This window comes from Coregonus lavaretus, assembly GCF_964263955.1.
Source record: "Coregonus lavaretus genome assembly, contig: HAP1_SCAFFOLD_4754, whole genome shotgun sequence".
NCBI lineage: Eukaryota > Metazoa > Chordata > Actinopteri > Salmoniformes > Salmonidae > Coregonus > Coregonus lavaretus.
In genome coordinates, this window is record NW_028158982.1 from 12501 (window position 1) to 27089 (window position 14589).

The window sequence follows — 14589 nt, forward strand, 5'->3', positions numbered from 1 at the left end:
CGTCACTACAGACCCGGGTTCCATCCCAGGCGGTGTGGCAGCCGGCTGCGACCGGAAGACCCATGAGGCGTCACTACAGACCCGGGTTCTATCCCAGGCGGTGTGGCAGCCGGCTGCGACCGGGAGACCCATGAGGCGTCACTACAGACCCGGGTTCCATCCCAGGCGGTGTGGCAGCCGGCTGCGACCGGGAGACCCATGAGGCGTCACTACAGACCCGGGTTCTATCCCAGGCGGTGTGGCAGCCGGCTGCGACCGGGAGACCCATGAGGCGTCACTACAGACCCGGGTTCCATCCCAGGCGGTGTGGCAGCCGGCTGCGACCGGGAGACCCATGAGGCGTCACTACAGACCCGGGTTCTATCCCAGGCGGTGTGGCAGCCGGCTGCGACCGGGAGACCCATGAGGCGTCACTACAGACCCGGGTTCTATCCCAGGCGGTGTGGCAGCCGGCTGCGACCGGGAGACCCATGAGGCGGCGCACAATAGGCCCAGTGTCGTCCGGGTTAGGGGACGGTTTGGCCGGCCGGGACGTCCTTGTCCCATTGATATGTTTTTAATAGGCATTTAGTTCTGTAGGTGCACACAGCACGCGTGTGTAGAGGGAGCGGTCGGAACAGGGAATTCAGGAAGCAGAACAGGGAATTCAGGAAGCAGAACAGGGAATTCAGGAAGCAGAACAGGGAATTCAGGAAGCAGAACAGGGAATTCAGGAAGCAGAACAGGGAATTCAGGAAGCAGAACAGGGAATTCAGGAAGCAGAACTGCGTGATGCTTGGCTTGGTTTATTTTTTGTTGTGTCCTGCAAATGCACATGTAAACAAATGGAACACTAGAGTCAAAGCAAATTAACGTAGTCTTCAAGACAACATTTTGACCAAATAGCTTCAGTATTTGAAACAAAATCGATCTCTGGTTAAAGATGGAGTTATTTTTTTTGACGTCAGTTCGAGTACTGGATTACTCATGCCCATCCCATACATGATGAATCATGTTAAGTTTGATATCTTTAAAAAAGACAACTGTTACCAATTTACTTTGACTATGTAACAATTGTAAATGCCATTAGCAGTTGGCAAAGTTGAGTGTCCCAGAATTCAAAGATGACTGTAATATACCAATCAGTGGTTGGAACATAAATTGTTTTCCAATAGTTTCGTTCTGAACAGAACCATTATTTTTTTCGTTCCGTTCCACTGTTCCGACCAGCAAAATAAAGTTCTGAACCGGTTCTAACCCCAAAAAAGTAACGCTTTATATAGTTTCTTTCTGTTCCTTTTTTAAACCTCTGAAATATATTTTACATTTAGCGCAACATTAAATTATTTCACCAATCATTGTGGATAGAGCACAGAGCGGGCAAGCAATAGTTATTTACACATGCATTGGACAGATGTCAGACAAGTGTAGGGCGTGAGATGCGACTGAGTGAGAGAGGGGGAAGAGGAGGCTTGGCCTGAAACATTATCTGAATTAGGCCCACAGAATTAGAACTACGGAGCGGCTTATATGAAGGAACTCGGAATGTCTTCGAACTGCCGACAGTTGGCTTAACATTGCACCAGAATTAAAATAAAAAACACGTCTGACCTTTTGGTAGTTAATAAATCCAATGTGAAACGTGATAACTATAGTATCCTTAACTAGCATTGAAAAAGTGAATCCATCCTTCTCTAATTAAAAATCCCGCTTGTATCATCAGTAAGCTACAGTGGCCTCTGCTTCAGAGGGGGAGGGGCAGGTAGCCTAGACACACCTTCAAAGGTTTTCTGACTGACTGACTGACTGGGCTTTGCATTGGCTCTTTGCTGCGTTTTTTGGGGGGGACTGGAAAAAAATGCCCGGAACGTAAAATAACGTTATTAACCGGTTCCCATGCTTTTAAAATAATGGTTCTGTTCCAGAACAGTATAGATCACTTTCGTTCCCGGTTCTGTTCCTCTAAAAAAAAAAAAATCTGTTCTGTTCAATGAACCGGTTCCAACCCTAATACCAATACACCAACACTGAAAATATTTCACAAATCTTAACATAAACCATTAGTCAAATAGACTTCAGAATTGGAATATAAACTCAATACATTAAGTAATGACTAAGAATGATTACCTGCTGCATTCAAAGGTAACCAACCTACAGCACTAAACTTAACTTGGTCATCCTTGTGGTATTGAGAGATAAACATGGTAATGCTTTCACTGATTGCACATAAAGGAAGATAATTGCTTGCTTTGTGATCCAACTGATCGTGACCTTTCTGTCATCCTGTGAACCACGTTCATTGCTGCTCGCAGCTATATTTATCATTGTCTTCAACCCCCCCCCCCCCATCTCCTCTCCCTCTCCTCTAGGGTCACTGCTGTAAAAAAACAAAACAATGTTCTCAATCAACCAATCAATCAATCGTACCTGGGTGTGGCTGTCTGACTCCAGAGAGCTTTCCAGGTGCTTCAAGATCTCCATGGTGACGGAACGCCCGCTTCCTGGACTTGTCTCCATGGTTACGGCCAATTCCTCCTCTTCCGTATTGGGTGGAACAGTGAGGCCATTCCCCTGGGTTGTGTGTGAGGTTGTGGCTGGTTGTTTGAAGGTCAGGAGGCGGGCCAAGAGGTGATTTGCGGCCGAGGCAACGAATAGGCTGGGGTCAGTCTGTAGCTGGAGGAGGGGTTTGGTCAGGCCTGAGGAGATCAAATCAAATCCATTTCTATTCATCACATGCTTGGTAAACAACAGGTGGAGACTAACAGTGAAATGCTGACTGACGGGCCCTTCCCAACAACGCAGAGAGAAAGAAAATAGAGAAATAATAGAAAAATATAACACGTAATAATGAAAGTAATAATAAATACACAACGATAACTTGGCTATATACACGGGGTACCCAGTACCGAGTCGAAGTGCAGGGGTACGAGGTAATTGAGGTAGATATGTACATTCTGAAAGTATTCAGACCCCTTGACTTTATCCCCATTGTCAACTTACAGCCTGATTCTAAAATGGATTAAATCATTTAACCTCATCAATCTACACACGACACCCCATAATGACAAAGCAAAAAAAGGTTTTTAGAAATGTTTTGCAAATATATATATTTAAAAAAATAAAAATTACTCAGTACTTTGTTGAAGCACCTTTGGCAGCGATTACAGTCTGAATTCTTCTTGGGTATGACGCTACATGCTTGGCACACCTGTATTTGGGGAGTTTCTCCCAGATCCTCTCAAGCTCTGTCAGGATGGATGGGGAGCGTCACTGCACAGCTATTTTCAGGTCTCTCCAGAGATGTTCGATCGGGTTCAAGTCCGGCCTCTGGCTGGGCCACTCAAGGACATTCAGACACTTGTGCCAAAAGCCACTCTTGCGTTGTCTTGGCTGTGTGCTTATGGTCGTTGTCCTGTTGGAAGGTGAACCTTCGCCCCAGTGGAGGATCTCTCTGTACTTTTCTCTGTTCGTCTTTCCTTAGATCCTGACTAGTCTCGCAGTCCATGCCGCTGAAAAACATCCCCACAGCATGATGCTGACACCACCACGCTTCACCGTAGGGATGGTGCCAGGCTTCCTCCAGACGTGACGGTTAGCATTCAGGCCAAAGAGTTCAATCTTGGTTTCATCAGACCAGAGAATCTTGCTTCTCATGGTCGGAGAGTCCTTTAGGTGCCTTTTGGCAAACTCCAAGCGGGCTGTCATGTGCCTTTTACTGAGGAGTGGCCACTGTGTTCTTGGGGACCTTCAATGCTGCAGAAATGTTTTGGTACCCTTCCCCAGATATGTGCCTCGACACAATCCTGTCTCAGAGTTCTACGGACAATTCCTTCGACCTCATGTCTTGGTTTTTGCTCTGACATGCACTGTCAACTGTGGGACCTTATATAGACAGATGTGTACCTTTCCAAATGTCAAATCATTTGAATTTACCACAGGTGGACGCCAATCAAGTTGTAGAAACATCTCAAGGATGATCAATGGAAACAGGATGCACCCGAGCTCAATTTCGAGTCTCATAGCAAAGGGTCTGAATACTTATGTAAATAAGGTATTTCTGTTTTGTTTTTTTTGATTGATGAGGATTTTTATTTATTTAATCAATTTTAGAATAAGGCTGTAAAGTAACAAAATGTGGAAAAAGGGAAGGGGTCTGAATACTTTCCCAATGTAACTAGGAATAAAGTGACACATAGTAAAACAGTAGCAGCAGCGTATGGGATGAGTCAGAAAGGTTAGTGCAAAAGGGTCAATGCAGACAGTTAAATAGTTACCCAAATAGCTACAAGGACTAACTATTCATCAGTCTTATGGCTTGGTGGTAGAAGCTGTTCAGGGTCCTGTTGGTTTCCAGACTTGGTGCATCGGTTCTGCTTGCCATGCGGTAGCAGGGAGAACAGTCTATGACTTGGATGGCTGGAGTCTGACCATTTTTAGGGCCTTCCTCTGACACTGCTTGGTATAGAAGTATAGAGGGCCAGTGTGCAACTGGATCCTGGACTTCCTGACAGGTGGTGAAGGTAGGAAACAACACCTCCACTTTGCTGATCCTCAACACAGGGGCCCCACAAGGGTGCGTGCTCAGCCCCCTCCTGTACTCCCTGTTCACCCATGACTGCGTGGCCAAGCACGCCTCCAACTCAATCATCAAGTTTGCTGACGACACAACAGTAGTAGGCTTGATAACCGACAATGACGAGACCGCCTACAGGGAGGAGGTGAGGGCCCTGGCGGAGTGGTGCCAGGAAAACAACCTCTCACTCAACGTCAACAAAATGAAGGAGCTGATCGTGGACTTCAGGAGACAACAGAGGGAGCACGCCCCCATCCACATCGACGGGACCGCAGTGGAGAATGTGAAAAGCTTCAAGTTTCCTCTGCGTACACATCACTGACAATCTGAAATGGTCCACCCACGCAGACAGTGTGGTGAAGAAGGCGCTGTTCAACCTCAGGAGGCTGAAGACATTCGGCTTGGCCCCTAAGACCCTCACAAACTTTTACAGATGCACCACTGAGAGCATCCTGTCGGACTGTATCACCGCCTGGTACGGTAACAGCACCGCCCGCAACCACAGGGCTCTTCAGAGGGTGGTGCGGTCAGCCCAACGCATCACCAGGGGCACACTGCCTGCCCTCCAGGACAACTACAGCACCCGATGTCATAGGAAGGCCAAAAATATCATAAAAGACATCAACCACCCGAGCCTCTGCCTGTTCACCCCGCTATCATCCAGAAGGCGAGGTCAGTACACGTGCATCAAAGCTGGGACCGAGAGACTGAAAAACAGCTTCTATCTCAAGGCCATCAGACTGTTAAATAGCCATCACTAGCCGGCTACCACCCGGCTACTCAACCCTGCACCTTAGAGGCTGCTGCCCTATGTACATAGACATGGAATCACTGGTCACTTTAATAATGTTTACATACTGCTTTACTCATCTCATATGTATATACTGTATTCTATTCTACTGTATTTTAGTCAATACCACTCTGACATTGCTCGTCCTAATATTTATATATTTCTTAATTCCATTCTTTTACTTTTAGATTTGTGTGTATTGTTGTGAAGTATTAGCTACTACTGCACTGTTGGAGCTAGGAACACAAGCATTTCACTACACCCGCAATAACATCTGCTAAATATGTGTATGTGACCAATAACATTTGATTTGATTTTGTATGGCAGGGAGCTCTGCCCCAGTAATGCACTCCCCTCTGTAGCGCCTCGCGGGCGAATGCCAAGCAGTTGCCACACCAAGAAGTGATGCAGCCAGTCCAGAACCAGAACAACACACGGCCTTCTGCCCCTTTGGAGCGTATCTGTCCATCCAGAACCAGAACAACACACGGCCTTCTGCCCATCCAGAACCAGAACAACACACGGCCTTCTGCCCATCCAGAACCAGAACAACACACGGCCATCTGGCCATCCAGAACCAGAACAACACACGGCCTTCTGGCCATCCAGAACCAGAACAACACACGGCCATCTGGCCATCCAGAACCAGAACAACACACGGCCATCTGGCCATCCAGAACCAGAACAACACACGGCCTTCTGCCCCTTTGGAGCGTATCTGGCCATCCAGAACCAGAACAACACACAGCCTTCTGCCCCTCTGGCCATCCAGAACCAGAACAACACACGGCCTTCTGTCCATCCAGAACCAGAACAACACACGGCCATCTGTCCATCCAGAACCAGAACAACACACGGCCATCTGGCCATCCAGAACCAGAACAACACACGGCCATCTGGCCATCCAGAACCAGAACAACACACAGCCTTCTGTCCATCCAGAACCAGAACAACACACGGCCATCTGTCCATCCAGAACCAGAACAACACACGGCCATCTGTCCATCCAGAACCAGAACAACACACGGCCATCTGGCCATCCAGAACCAGAACAACACACGGCCATCTGTCCATCCAGAACCAGAACAACACACGGCCTTCTGCCCCTCTGGCCATCCAGAACCAGAACAACACACGGCCTTCTGCCCCTTTGAAGCGCGAGCTTCGTTTCCGTGGCGTTATCAGCTAACCCGTCGATAGAAACCCAAACTTTAAAGAGATGCTTCCCTAGACAGTACACTCCCGAGGGTTCCCGAGTGGCGCAGCGGTCTGAGGCACTGCATCTCAGTGCTTGAGGCGTCACTACAGACCGAGTGGCGCAGCGGTCCGTGGCACTGCATCTCAGTGCTTGAGGCGTCACTACAGACCGAGTGGCGCAGCGGTCCGTGGCACTGCATCTCAGTGCTTGAGGCGTCACTACAGACCGAGTGGCGCAGCGGTCCGTGGCACTGCATCTCAGTGCTTGAGGCGTCACTACAGACCCCCTGGTTCGATTCCAGGCTGTATCACAACCGGCCGTGATTGGGAGTCCCATAGGGCGGCGCACAATTGGCCCAGCGTCGTCCGGGTTTGGCCGGTGTAGGCCGTCATTGTAAATAAGAATTTGTTCTTAACTGACTTGCCTCGTTTAATAAAGGTTAAATAAAAAAATAAAACATAATCACTCCTGTAGTACTACTGGTGCTGTCATGGGAACTGGGAACAAAACGCATTCAAATCATGATGTCAGTGATCTTCAGGTTGGAAAGTCGGAGCTCTAGAAAGATGCCAGAGTTTCCGACTTCGAATTTAAAGTTGGATGACCGTTCAAAACTATTTTTTTCCCCAGTCAGAGTTGCCAGTTGTCTTGAACGCACTGAAGTCCAGAAGTCTGAGATAGCAGAGTTACCAGTTGTGGAAAACCTACCAGCCTGATCCAGGAAGTGGAAGGCCTGTGGGTGGTGCATCATGTTACTCAGGCCATGGATCCAGCCAATCCGCACGCTCGGATCCTCCCATAGGCCAGCCACCTGCCAGCGCTCGCTGTCGTAGGCCACGCCAAGGATGGATCGATCCTGAGATGGAATGAAGAGATGAGTAAATCAATGAATGTCTAGGAGGTGAAGATAGTTTTACGCCCAATCCCAAATGGACCCCTCGACCCTATGCACTTGTGGAGAGCTGAGGTGATTAGATTGGTGTAAACAATATGGTGAAACTTCCACCTGGCAAGATAGAGCTATTACCATATTGACTACAACTGACTCTATCCTATTACCATATTGACTACACCTGACTCTATCCTATTACCATACTGACTACACCTGACTCTATCCTATTACCATACTGACTACAACTGACTCTATCCTATTACCATATTGACTACACCTGACTCTATCCTATTACCATATTGACTACACCTGACTCTATCCTATTACCATATTGACTACAACTGACTCTATCCTATTACCATATTGACTACACCTGACTCTATCCTATTACCATATTGACTACACCTGACTCTATCCTATTACCATATTGACTACACCTGACTCTATCCTATTACCATATTGACTACACCTGACTCTATCCTATTACCATATTGACTACACCTGACTCTATCCTATTACCATATTGACTACACCTGACTCTATCCTATTACCATATTGACTACACCTGACTCTATCCTATTACCATATTGACTACACCTGACTCTATCCTATTCCCATATTGACTACACCTGACTCTATCCTATTACCATATTGACTACACCTGACTCTATCCTATTCCCATATTGACTACACCTGACTCTATCCTATTACTATATTGACTACACCTGACTCTATCCTATTACCATATTGACTACACCTGACTCTATCCTATTACCATATTGACTACACCTGACTCTATCCTATTACCATATTGACTACACCTGACTCTATCCTATTACCATATTGACTACACCTGACTCTATCCTATTACTATATTGACTACACCTGACTCTATCCTATTACCATATTGACTACACCTGACTCTATCCTATTACCATATTGACTACACCTGACTCTATCCTATTACCATATTGACTACACCTGACTCTATCCTATTACCATATTGACTACACCTGACTCTATCCTATTACCATATTGACTACACCTGACTCTATCCTATTACCATATTGACTACACCTGACTCTATCCTATTACTATATTGACTACACCTGACTCTATCCTATTACCATATTGACTACACCTGACTCTATCCTATTACCATATTGACTACAACTGACTCTATCCTATTACCATATTGACTACACCTGCTGGGTCTGAATTTGGGATTCATCATTGAGCAGAATGGATGGTTGAATGACTGAGTAGGAGGAGAGGATAATCTCAACTCTACCTGTGTTGTGTTTCTTTCTACCCATACAATGCTACCTGGATTGATTGAATATATATATACACACACACAGTACCAGTCAAAATGTTGGACACACCTACTCATTGCAGGATTTTTCTTAATTTTTTACTATTTTCTACATTGTAGACTAATAGTGAAGACATCAAAACTATGAAATAACACATATGGAATCATGTAGTAACCAAAACAGTGTTCAACAAATCAAAATATATTATATATTTGAGATTCTTCAAAGTAGCCACCCTTTGCCTTGATGACAACTTTGCACACTCTTGGCATTCTCTCAACCAGCTTCATGAGGTAGTCATCTGGAATGCATTTCAATTAACAGGTGTGCCTTGTTAAATGTTAATTTGTGGAATTTCTTTCCTTCTTAATGCGTTTGAGCCAATCAGTTGTGTTGTGACAAGGTAGGCGTGGTATACAGAAGGTAGCCCTATTTGGTAAAAGACCAAGTCCATTTTATGGCAAGAACGGCTCAAATAAGCTAAGAGAAATGACAGTCCATCATTACTTTAAGACATGAAGGTCAGTCAATACGGAAAATTCAAGAACTTTGAATGTTTCTCCAAGTGCCGTCGCAAAAACCATTAAGCGCTATGATGAAACTGGCTCTCATGAGGACCGCCACAGGAAAGGAAGACCCAGAGTTACCTCTGCTGCAGAGGATAAGTTAATTACATTTTACATTTTACATTTTAGTCATTTAGCAGACGCTCTTATCCAGAGCGACTTACAGGAGCAATTAGGGTTAAGTGCCTTGCTTAAGGGCACATCGACAGATTTTTCACCTAGTCGGCTCGGGGATTAGAACCAGCGACCTTTCGGTTACTGGCACAACGCTCTTACCCACTAAGCTACCTGCCGCCCCTAATTAGAGTTAACTGCACCTCAGATTGCAGCCCAAATAAATGCTTCAGAGTTCAAGTAACAGACACATCTCAACATTAACTGTTCAGAGGAGACTGCGTGAATCAGGCCTTCAGGGTCGAATTGCTGCAAAGAAACCACTACTAAAGGACACCAAAAAGAAGAGACTTGCTTGGGCCAAGAAACACGAGCAATGGACATTAGACTGGTGGAAATCTGTCCTTTGGTCTGATGAGTCCAAATGTGAGATTTTTGGCTCCAACCGCCGTGAGACACAGAGTAGGTGAACGGATGATCACCACATGTGTGGTTCCCACGGTGAAGCATGGAGTAGAATGTGTGATGGTGCTTTGCTGGTGACACCCTCTGATTTATTTAGAATTCAAGGCACACTTAACCAGCATGGCTACCACAGCATTCTGCAGCGATACGCCATCCCATCTGGTTTGCGCTTAGTGGAACTATCATTTGTTTTTCAACAGGACAATGACCCAAAACACACCTCCAGGCTGTGTAAGGGCTATTTGACCAAGAAGGAGTGATGGAGTGCTGCATCAGATGACCTGGCCTCCACAATCACCCGACCTCAACCCCAATTGAGATGGTTTGGGATGAGTTGGACCGCAGAGTGAAGGAAAAGCAGCCAACAAGTGCTCAGTATATGTGGGAACTCCTTCAAGACTGTTGGAAAAACATTCCAAGTGAAGCTGGTTGAGAGAATGCCAAGAGTGTGCAAAGCTGTCAAGGCAAAGGGTGGCTATTTAAAGAATCATATAAAAAACATATTTTGATTTGTTTAACACTTTTTTTGGTTACTACATGATTCCATGCGTTATTTCATAGTTTTGATGTCTTCACCATTATTCAACAATGTAGAAAATAGTACAAATAAAGAAAAACCCTTGAATGAGTAGGTGTGTCCAAACTTGACTGGTACTGTGTGTATATATATATATATATATATATATATATATATATATATATATATATATATATATATATAAATAAGCTCACCTGCAGCAGGTTGAAGCCGTGTTGGCTGGCCGCCAACAGGCCGGAAAGTTTGAGGCTGAAGGAAAGCATGCTGGGACCTGTAGTTTTATCCAGACACGCGGTGGATATGTAGTCCACCAGACAGGGGCAGGACTCCAACAGGGCCAGGCCATGGTCTGGAAAACATCACCACAGGTGGTATTAAGTATTATGGCCTGCGTCCCAAATGGCACCCTATTCCCACAGTGCCTGGTCAAATGGAGTGCCCACAGTGCCTGGTCAAATGTAGTGCCCACAGTGCCTGGTCAAATGTAGTGCCCACAGTGCCTGGTCAAATGTAGTGCCCACAGTGCCTGGTCAAATGTAGTGCCCACAGTGCCTGGTCAAATGTAGTGCCCACAGCGCCTGGTCAAATGTAGTGCCCACAGTGCCTGGTCAAATGTAGTGCCCACAGTGCCTGGTCAAATGTAGTGCCCACAGTGCCTGGTCAAATGTAGTGCCCACAGTGCCTGGTCAAATGTAGTGCCCACAGTGCCTGGTCAAATGTAGTGCCCACAGTGCCTGGTCAAATGTAGTGCCCACAGTGCCTGGTCAAATGTAGTGCCCACAGCGCCTGGTCAAATGTAGTGCCCACAGTGCCTGGTCAAATGTAGTGCCCACAGCGCCTGGTCAAATGTAGTGCCCACAGCGCCTGGTCAAATGTAGTGCCCACAGTGCCTGGTCAAATGTAGTGCCCACAGCGCCTGGTCAAATGTAGTGCCCACAGCGCCTGGTCAAATGTAGTGCCCACAGCGCCTGGTCAAATGTAGTGCCCACAGCGCCTGGTCAAATGTAGTGCCCACAGTGCCTGGTCAAATGTAGTGCCCACAGTGCCTGGTCAAATGTAGTGCCCACAGTGCCTGGTCAAATGTAGTGCCCACAGCGCCTGGTCAAATGTAGTGCCCACAGCGCCTGGTCAAATGTAGTGCCCACAGCGCCTGGTCAAATGTAGTGCCCACAGTGCCTGGTCAAATGTAGTGCCCACAGCGCCTGGTCAAATGTAGTGCCCACAGCGCCTGGTCAAATGTAGTGCCCACAGCGCCTGGTCAAATGTAGTGCCCACAGCGCCTGGTCAAATGTAGTGCCCACAGTGCCTGGTCAAATGTAGTGCCCACAGTGCCTGGTCAAATGTAGTGCCCACAGTGCCTGGTCAAATGTAGTGCCCACAGTGCCTGGTCAAATGTAGTGCCCACAGTGCCTGGTCAAATGTAGTGCCCACAGCGCCTGGTCAAATGTAGTGCCCACAGCGCCTGGTCAAATGTAGTGCCCACAGCGCCTGGTGAAATGTAGTGCCCACAGCGCCTGGTCAAATGTAGTGCCCACAGCGCCTGGTCAAATGTAGTGCCCACAGTGCCTGGTCAAATGTAGTGCCCACAGTGCCTGGTCAAATGTAGTGCCCACAGTGCCTGGTCAAATGTAGTGCCCACAGTGCCTGGTCAAATGTAGTGCCCACAGTGCCTGGTCAAATGTAGTGCCCACAGTGCCTGGTCAAATGTACCAAATGTAGTGCCCACAGTGCCTGGTCAAATGTAGTGCCCACAGTGCCTGGTCAAATGTAGTGCCCACAGTGCCTGGTCAAAAGTTCCCTATGTAGGGAATAGCAGGGTGCCATTTGGTACGTAGACATTGTGTAGGTCATGATCGCTTAGAGCTGTTATGGCCATAAAGACCTGCTGTGGGCTGCAGACTTTTCCTGCCCCACAGTCCTGTAACACATCGTCAAATAAACTAAGTGTATAAACCGATACCGGAGCGCCAAGTCTAGGTCCAAACGGCTTCTTAACAGCTTCTACCCCCCAAAGCCATAAGACTCCTGAACAGCTAATCATGGCTACCCGGACTATATGCACTCTTTTACGCTGCTGCTACTCTGTTTATTATTCATGCATAGTCACTTTAACTCTACCCACATGTACATATTACCTCAATTACCTCGACTGACCTGTGCCCCCGCATATTGACTCTGTACCGGTACCCCCTGTAGCTCAGTTGGTAGAGCATGGCGCTTGCAACGCCAGGGTTGTGGGTTCGTTTCCCACGGGGGGGGGCCAGTATGAAAATGTATGCACTCACTACCTGTAAGTAGCTCTGGATAAGAGCGTCTACTAAATGACTAAAATGTACATGTAAAATGTATATAACCTCCCTACTGTTATTTTATTGCTGCTCTTTAATTATTTGCTTTAAAAAAAAAAAAACTCTTAACTGCATTGTTGGTTAAGGGCTTGTAAGTAAGCATTTCACTGTAATGTCTACACCTGTTGTATTCGGCGCATGTGGCAAATAACATTTGATTTGATCAAGGCCAGTAATCAGTAAAGGATCAGTAGTATGGTCCTCTGTAGCTCAGCTGGTAGAGCACTGCGCTTGTAACGCCAGGGTAGTGGGTTCGATCCCCGGGACCACCCATACGTAAAAATTTATGCAGACATGACTGTAAGTCACTTTGGATAAAAGAGTCTGCTAAATGGCATCTTATTATTATTATATAGTCTCTCCTCATCCTCGCTGTGTGAGAGATTATAGCTAGTCTCTCCTCCTCATCCTCGCTGTGTGAGAGAGATTATAGCTAGTCTCTCCTCCTCATCCTCGCTGTGTGAGAGAGATTATAGCTAGTCTCTCCTCCTCATCCTCGCTGTGTGAGAGAGATTATAGCTAGTCTCTCCTCCTCATCCTCGCTGTGTGAGAGATTATAGCTAGTCTCTCCTCCTCGTCCTCGCTGTGTGAGAGAGATTATAGCTAGTCTCTCCTCCTCATCCTCGCTGTGTGAGAGAGATTATAGCTAGTCTCTCCTCCTCATCCTCGCTGTGTGAGAGAGATTATAGCTAGTCTCTCCTCCTCATCCTCATCCTCGCTGTGTGAGAGAGATTATAGCTAGTCTCTCCTCCTCATCCTCGCTGTGTGAGAGAGATTATAGCTAGTCTCTCCTCCTCATCCTCGCTGTGTGAGAGAGATTATAGCTAGTCTCTCCTCCTCATCCTCGCTGTGTGAGAGAGATTATAGCTAGTCTCTCCTCCTCATCCTCGCTGTGTGAGAGAGATTATAGCTAGTCTCTCCTCCTCATCCTCGCTGTATGAGAGAGATTATAGCTAGTCTCTCCTCCTCATCCTCGCTGTGTGTGAGAGATTATAGCTAGTCTCTCCTCCTCATCCTCGCTGTGTGAGAGAGATTATAGCTAGTCTCTCCTCCTCATCCTCGCTGTGTGTGAGAGATTATAGCTAGTCTCTCCTCCTCATCCTCCCTGTGTGAGAGAGATTATAGCTAGTCTCTCCTCCTCATCCTCGCTGTGTGAGGCCTGTGTGTAAGTGTGTCCTCACCCTCCTTGGTGAGACCGGTGAACCAGTCCAGCAGTTTCTCGAGGCTGGTGTCATCTGGTAGGGACTGTCTGGGGTCCGCTAGTACAGAACACACCCGAGGCAGCAGCACCAGGCACTCACTGTCCATGCTGCTTAGAGATGTCTATAGGGAAAAGCCAATAATAAAAACGTTTTATTACTTTAGTTAGACAGATGGTAGCTTGCTAGCTCTGGTCCAGGGCGTTTAGTAAGCGTTCCTCGAGTCACCTAGGAACGCACGCTACCGCCCTGGACCAGAGCTAGCTTGCTAGCTAGGTAAAGTATGGACCTTTATGGCAACACGTTTGTTAGCAAGCTAACCAAGTCAGCTACACAAACAACTAACTGAGTTGAATGACACATGCATGCAAACCTATAGACAACTAACTACAGCACCTAGGTATATGCTGAAGTTATCTGAGAAGCAAATCAGGGACAAATTCACGTCGCTAGCTAGCTAGTAATAGCCTAAAAAGTATCTCAAGGACTGAATAAAAGAGTTTCGTTCTACCAGTGCGTGCATTCATGGATTCCCTCACTACGGAAAGTAAGAAGGACAATTCAAGGTGTGCATAAAATCGATAAAATGATCAGCAACTGCGCATTTTCTC

At 46.7% G+C, this 14589-nt stretch overlaps 1 protein-coding gene across 1 annotated transcript in view; it reads right to left on the bottom strand.

The window, feature by feature from the left end:
- The window catches only part of LOC311123410 (BRCA1-associated ATM activator 1-like), a gene marked incomplete at its 3' end in the record, with an annotated part of 27043 nt that extends 12494 nt beyond the window's left edge, over positions 1-14549 (bottom strand). The window contains exons 1-5 of the mRNA XM_084197676.1: positions 14490-14549; positions 13961-14102; positions 10626-10780; positions 7249-7396; positions 2407-2675 (exon numbers count right to left, since the gene is read on the bottom strand). Of these exons, the coding sequence (XP_084053802.1) occupies positions 2407-2675; positions 7249-7396; positions 10626-10780; positions 13961-14102; positions 14490-14501 (726 nt within the window). The remainder of the gene's footprint in view (positions 1-2406; positions 2676-7248; positions 7397-10625; positions 10781-13960; positions 14103-14489) is intronic.
- Between the last annotated feature and the right edge of the window lie 40 nt (positions 14550-14589).